The sequence below is a fragment of the Phodopus roborovskii genome, unplaced genomic scaffold (assembly GCF_943737965.1).
Source record: "Phodopus roborovskii unplaced genomic scaffold, PHOROB, whole genome shotgun sequence".
Lineage (NCBI taxonomy): Eukaryota > Metazoa > Chordata > Mammalia > Rodentia > Cricetidae > Phodopus > Phodopus roborovskii.
The window spans coordinates 5,222,200-5,229,392 of NW_026126546.1; the positions used below are offsets into that span (position 1 = coordinate 5,222,200).

Consider the following 7,193-nt stretch of genomic DNA (forward strand, 5'->3'; position numbering starts at 1 on the left):
GGGCAGCTCACATCCTGACATGACACAGCCATGGGAGCAATCTACTGCCAAGATTCTCTACTGTTGGGTCCCTAAATTAATGAAATCAGTGTGTCTCACCTGCAGGGACCAACGTGGGGAAAACACGGGCTACGGGATCACCAGGCTTGGCTTCATCCAAGCCCCTCACTCACCGGCCGGTGAGCTTGCACAAGTCAAGTCACTCGACCCACCATTAGTCCCCTTCAGTGTCCTCTCCAGATGTGTGAGACCTGAACCTCCCTGTGGGTACGGGGTAATCTGTTCCCAATGTTACATACAAAGGACACAATTCTCCCAACCTCCTTGGCAGATGCGGTGAAACAGACTCAGACATGGGCTTAATGGAGAGGAACTAACAGTTGCATCATGGGAATAGCAGGTGCTCTGAGGGAAAAGGGGGAGCATCTGAGGTCACCTTGGGGTAATCCAGCAGCACCCTGCTTCTCACAGTAAAGGTTTATTTGGTATGCATAACCCTTAAAGTGAAGGGGTGGTTCCTTCACACTATATAAAAGCCTTGTAATACATTGTGAAAGCAGTAAAAATGCTTTAAAATGCGAGACAGGAAGGAAAGCTTGCGCAGGAAGGAAGCATAAAGTCGAAGCCTCTTCAGGTGTAGGCAGAGAGCAGAAAGAATGGTCCCATTATGTCACTAAAGCAGTCACAAGGACATGGGGTTTTGCTGCTCTCGAGCTGCTTGGCCCCCAAAGACAAGTCAACGTGCACGATACTGTTTGTGCTTCTGGTACCCGGATGAGACACTTAGAGGCTGAGCTTCCAATCTGTGTACTACAAAGCACGCTTGGCTATCCAACCCTAACTGGTGTTCCAGGAGGTGGAGAGACACGTGGCAGGCAGGTCTAGCACTGGATAAGCTGGCCCAGCTTCAGGCCTCTGGGCCATTCTTCTGGCCTGCCTGCTTTCTTAGCTCTGCCAGTGGGGAGGATCGGTGGTCTCGGGGATCGGGTATTCTAAGGCGCTGCAGTCATCTGAGAGGAACACCAGGTCCTGGAAAAGACGAGCAGGCAGTGAGCAGATACATTGTTGTGGGCGTCTCTGGAGCCCACAGGAGTGCTAGGGCTCCTGTCACCCTCCAAGTCTGTCTGAGTGTCGCTGCTGTGTAGAAATACACCTCCGTCGTCCCCAAGGAGATCTAGTGTCTTGTTGGAATTTGCTAAGGCTTTGCTGGACCAGAAGGACAGATGGCTGAGTGGTGGGCAGAATGAATGGGTGTAGCTATTGCAGAGAGTGACAGAGCAGGACACTTGATGTGTCCTTCTGACCGACACTGTGCGCATACACTACACGTCCATTCTTTCTGCCCAACCCCCCCCCCCGACACACACCAATATTTATTTATTTTTTAAGGGAACTTGGAATTTGGAATTCCTTTCTAGGTATCAGGGAGAGACAGTATAGAGTGCTCACACTGTAAGGGTATAATCATTAGGACCTTCCCCCTGATGTCACTTGTGAGCTGTGAAGAAGTGGCTGGGAAGGTGAAAATGAGGACACAGCTCAGAGGTGGCTGGGGCCGGCTGGGCTCGGTCTGTGGCAGCACGCTGCTGGTTTCCGTTCCCTTCCTGCCCCTCTGATGACACTCACTCCCACCTAGACCCGCCTCCTCCAGAAAGTGTTGCGTGGAGTGACTCCCTCTGGCTCTTGCACTCTGCCTCGACTGCCTATGGAATGGACTAGGAGTGAGCCATCTGCATGGCCTCCATGTGCAATCACGGGAGGTGCCAGGGCCCCATTCTGAGTCCTGCTCACTAACCAAGGGTGACTACTGACCGAAAGTCCCGCCCCAACCCTCCTCCCTGTGATGCTCATAGGAGAAAAGGGCTCTTGAGCGCCTCACACACCCGCCGGCAGAAGGAGTTCATGATGGTATACAGCTTCCGTACTCTGTCCTTCAGAGTGTCCACTTCGGCCATTTTCCAGCACTGAGGAGAGGCCACGAAGTCTCTCAGCTTGGCCAGCACACAATAATTCTGACAGAAGGAACGCGAGAGGGCGTTGGGAGAAGTAGGAGCCAGAGGGCCAGAGACCAAACTCATGAGTCTTCCAACTTAGCAGAAGACCTCTCTCCACCCTGAGTGCCCCTGCAGCCAGCAGCAGAGGTAGTTCACATTGACCCCACCCTACCCCACCCCACCCCACCCCACCCCACCCCACCAGGCAATACTCTCTTACATGGATATCCAGGTAGAGCCGGGGCAAGAACCTCACACATGAATCCTGCAGGAAGGAAGCAAGTGGTCCGGACAGCTGGTCACAGTCTGTTCCCTGACAGCTCTCCCACAGCCAATAACCCCAGAACTTGTTATTGTTTTTCCTGATACTATGGCACCCACAGCACGTCTCGCATCATGATACATGCTCTCTCAGACTCTTACTTCAGAGCATAGCCTTTGCAATGCAGTGAATTAGGACACCATTTTATACAAACATGTGTGCCGACATGCGCAAACATGTGTATGGCATCACATAGCACTGTAGATGCATTTTCATCTATGTAAACCGATTTTATAGCAGCTACCTAGATGAAGACTACATAACCACATAAGTATGTTCTTATACATTTACCTATGTAAGAGTTTTAAGCTATAACACAGACACAGCAAAGTATGTAACATGCAACATAGTACCATTAAAAGGTAGGTGTGCATGTATGTGTGTGTGTGTGTGTGTGTGTGTGTGTGTGTGTGTGTGTGTAGGACCAAAGGCCTGCAGATCTAATACCCTTCCCTCTATGAACCTCTGTGTGACCTGGGCTGCTGTTTTCCTTCTGTGTGACTCCGTTCCCCAGCTGTGAAATAGAAGATTGAGAGCGTTGTCTTCACTTTGCCCCACTCAGCAGTTCTGAGCCTCTGCTCTTACCTTCTAGCATCAGATGTCCCTAAGGTCAGTACTCTGTCTGTTTCATGGCAAGGGACTAGGGCACAACTGCCCAAAGAAGTGTTATCCAAACAAACATAAGCTATCAGATGTTGTTGTTAATATGCAGCTTGCAATGCACCTGGTGCTGTGTAATATATATTTTACCACCACCACCTCCATGGGAAGGTACTTGTGCAGGAAAAGCAAATGCCTTCCTCCAATTGTTATAGCAGCAATTGCCTCTAGGTGGCAGGATCACAAACAGCTTTTTTTTTTTTTTCCCCCTTGGTCTTTTGTGCATACTGTTTTATCATGAGACAGTAATGCATGGAGTTTAACTTTTGAAAAGAAAATACGACGTGTTCAGATAATGTCAGCTCCAATACCCAAGTAATGTTGGGTTCTGTTTCTAGCGTGTGCAAGCAGCCGAGTAACACTTTTGAAGTTTGCCCAGGTTCTCAGGGAAGTCGAATGTGTTTTGCCTCTATTAGAGATAAGCAGGCAAAGGATCTTGACTATCCCTCCCCTGAAGCACTCCCCAGGGGACACCCCAGAGTTCCTGGGGTCTTTCTCTGAGCATAGGGCTAACAGTCTTAACACTTGTCCTGTGTTTCTATGGTCAAACTTTTCAGCTCCATTGCACCCAGGGGGACACTATTAGCCCCCTTCATTACAGAGAAAGGATCTGAGACAAGGGGTGAGTAATTGTCCCACAGCCCCTCAGCAGATAAGGAGCGTGTCACCCCTTGGCATGCATTGCTGGTCATCAGGCTAACGACAGAAACAAAAAGCTTAGTTCATTACTTCTATGCAACTCTAAACTTCTAGTCTTTGTAGGGAGCTGTTTTTAAAATTTTATCTTATCTTTATATATCTATCTATCTATCTATCCATCCATCCATCCATCCATCCATCCATCCATCATCTATCATCTGTCTTCCCAAGGCAAGGAAGTCAAGCGAGGAACTTACCTGAGGCTCTGAAGCCTGCAGGCTCTGGAAGTCTGCCATGATCTCACGGCTCAAGGTCAGCATCCTCGAGTAGCAGGTTGGGGGTGCAGGTTCTACTGCCAGAGGCCAGACCACCACCATCAGCATCAGCAACAGAGGCAGTGCCTGGGGTGCCATTGTGTCTGCTGCTTACTGCTGGGCCATCTGTCCCTTTAAACGGCTGCTGGGGGGGGTATCCAGGGCTCAGGCTCCCCACCTTTTTCCTGTGGAGCCCCTGCCAGGGCCAGACATCCAAGGAGGGTGGGACCAAGGATGTGGCACGCCCATAGTGTCTGGGACACTGGATTCTTTCAGAAGGGAGCTGTTATGAGGGGAGGGGGAAGTTGCAGGGTTGGGGTACTGGAGGCACCTAGAAGGGAAACAGGCACACATTCTCTACCAGAAACTTCTCTCGTGGCAGAAAGAGCAGTTGAGAGGGTCAGAGGGGAAGGGGGGGAGATGGAAGGTGGGAGATTGGATAAGGGGCTAGGAAGGGGTAGCCTTGCTCGGTGTCAGAGTGGGGGAACTGTTTCCTATGACTGTCTCATCTCCTGGAGCAGGATTCAATGTAGAGGAGGACTAGGGTGCTTCTAATTCTTCCAGTCTTCTGGGAAGGACACTGTGTAGGGCCAGGGTAGGCAGACTGGGTACTGTTGTCCATAGAGCAGCCACTAAGCAGGATGGAGACTGTTGGATGCAGCCCTGGGTCTGGAGGAGATGCTTCCTCTGCACCTCTTGAGTGTTTGACCATCACTGAATCCCCCACTATGCACCCTAGAGAACAGAAAAAGAAAAACCTGCATCTTTCTTTTAGGGCTGAGGAGCAGAATGGCTTCAGATTCTTTCTGCCTATATCCTTGAACCAATTTCTTAAATCTTTTTTACTTTCCCACCAAGTGCAATGGTTTGACAAGTGTCCCCAGCTTGGGCCACAGTGACAAGTAGTCAGGATGCTGCACAGGCCAGGTGGAGCTTATGCCAGGCACATTGCCACATCGGAGGTCACCAAGCCTTCTGAGCTAATGTTCTGGCCTCTGCTAAAGCCACAGGAAACAGTCCCAATGACTGAGGGTGGGACTCACAGGACCCTGCGTGTTGCTTAAATAACAGCACACATTGGGTGGAAGCACAGTGTGGGGGTCTCTCTATTCCACAGACAAAAAACAGAGGGTTCTGGGAAGTCTGACACTGGGCATCAAAGCCTCCTGCTGTCAGGGGCCAGGCTGAGCTGCCCATTTATGACCTCAGTGACAGAAACAGAGCATGCTGTTCCCAGATGCAGGCAGGACTGAGGTAGTGGACGGGATGGATACCTCACCCTGGGTTTGTGGGAGAAACCCTCCTGAGACCTGGCGGCCTGTTCCCCATCTGTAAACAGGTGGCTTCAGCCTGGGCAATGTCTGCCACCCCTGCCAGTCCCCACATTTTGTTTATCTATTTTCCAGTGTACAGAGCCCTGGGTAGGGATCATAAGCTGCCTTTTCCTGTTTTGTAGGCAGCAGTATGTTCAGAAAGTTGACCTTGGACCTGGGGCAAGCAGTGCTCAGGGGGTGGATTGGTGTGGGGTGCTGGGGGCAGAATCCCAAACAGTGCCTTTCCCCTGGATATAGAATCTGCACACTCTGGCCTTAGTGGTGCAGGGTCTGTGTGGCTCCTGGCAAATGTGTCACCTGGCCAGGGACTGCAGGTCTGTTTGCGATGTCTCAGGACTTCTGGATGTGTTAACACTGACCTCAAATCCAGGACACGGGCAGAACCAAACCCAGGCTCCAAACAAGTCCCCTGCAGCATTTTGACACCGTGCTGCTGGGAAGCACAGTCCTGTGTGTTTGAGCTGAGAAAAATGTGTCTCTGGGAGGCAATCCTGGTCCTCTTGACTCCCACATGGGGCTATGAGCAGAGCTTCTTTTCATGATTCAGATGAGCTCCAAGCTCCAGGGTGGCTTCTAGGCCTGGCACTCAGATTCCACACATCCTGTTTATTGGTCAAATGAGTGACAGGCTGCCCTCTGGGCAGACACTGGTCCTGGATAAGACTTGATTGATGTTGGAGCCCTGAGAGTCACTATCCAGTGATAGACAGGGTACTCAGCCAGGCCCATGAGACAGAGAGCCTCCCCACCCCCTGCCAGAATGGGACAAGTGCCCTAGACCACTTCCCTGGGAGATAGCATAGAAAGGACAGTCTCTGTGGAGCTCAAGGACTATCTGGGTACATATGAAGTATTCTATTTCCTCTGTGGCCACAGCAACACCCTGTGTCCTGAGTATGAGATGTTTTCTGTGTCCTCAAGGACTATTCCTCCTCCAGGATGGCGCGCAGAGCATCTTGTGTTTGTGAGCCTATGCCCACTCATGTGCCTGTATACTTTCCTGTCTATGTGGTGGCCAGAAGTCAACATCAGGCATCTGTTCCAGTCTCTCTCCCCTTTTTGTTTGTTTGAGGCAAGGGTTCACCAACTCAACTCAACTGGCTGGCCCCTGAGCTCCAGGGATCACTGTGCCTCCACTATCTCAGCACTGGGATTATAGGCATGTGCCGTCACAGCATCGTTTTCCTGTGTGCACGTGGGGACTTCATGCTTGCATGGGGATTTTACCGGCTGAGCCATCCCCCCAGCCCTGGAGGGATGGCTTTTTCATCTCCATGTCCTTGTGCCTTAGGACCACTCTTGCTATGCAGACATCAGAGCACAAGTCGGCTAATAAACCCACAGAACTTATATAGCTTCAACCACTTCCCCTTTACCACCTGCTCCTGCCCCAGATGTCCTGGAGGCATCTGGTTTTGGGGAACTGGTCAAAGGCACGCACATGTGTGTCCTACTCAGACATCCTTCCTCAACCCCTCCAAACCCTTATTGCCATGACTCCTTTAACACAGTAAGTTGCTCCAATAATAAGGCACCCAAGGAGTCTTTTGTATGTACCCCAAGACATCCCCCATCCCCAATAGTGTCTTAGATGAGGTTCAGACCTCTTTGCAGCATGGTCCTCCTTATTTCTGCCGGGAATGATGTGGAGTAAAAGAGCCCAAGGCTGTCTGAGCAGATACTAGTCATCTCCTCAAGCAGATTCTTCCTGTATATGCCAGGCACAATGCCTCCCAGAGTCTCCCATGGGCCCTGTTGGATGAAACTGGACCAGACAGACTGCGGTTCTCAAGGAGGACAGTCACCATGTTGAGCAAGGGATGTAACAGCAGAAACGTGCTTCAGAGCTCCAAACCTAGTCCCACTGGTCAGCCTTGGAGCAGATCCATTCCATCTGAGACTTAGGAGAATGTGGAGGGCATGGTGGGGG

The 7,193-nt window shown here is 51.0% G+C and overlaps 1 protein-coding gene across 1 annotated transcript; it reads right to left on the reverse strand.

The window, feature by feature from the left end:
- Positions 1 to 468: 468 nt before the first annotated feature.
- On the reverse strand, positions 469 to 4,048 carry Cytl1 (cytokine like 1). The gene is made up of 4 exons (XM_051200285.1): positions 3,873 to 4,048; positions 2,215 to 2,259; positions 1,884 to 2,012; positions 469 to 1,029 (listed from the first exon to the last, which is right to left on the reverse strand). The coding sequence occupies exons 1-4, from the start codon at positions 4,026 to 4,028 to the stop codon at positions 946 to 948; spliced, it is 414 nt and encodes a 137-aa protein (XP_051056242.1). The 5' UTR covers positions 4,029 to 4,048; the 3' UTR covers positions 469 to 945.
- Between the last annotated feature and the right edge of the window lie 3,145 nt (positions 4,049 to 7,193).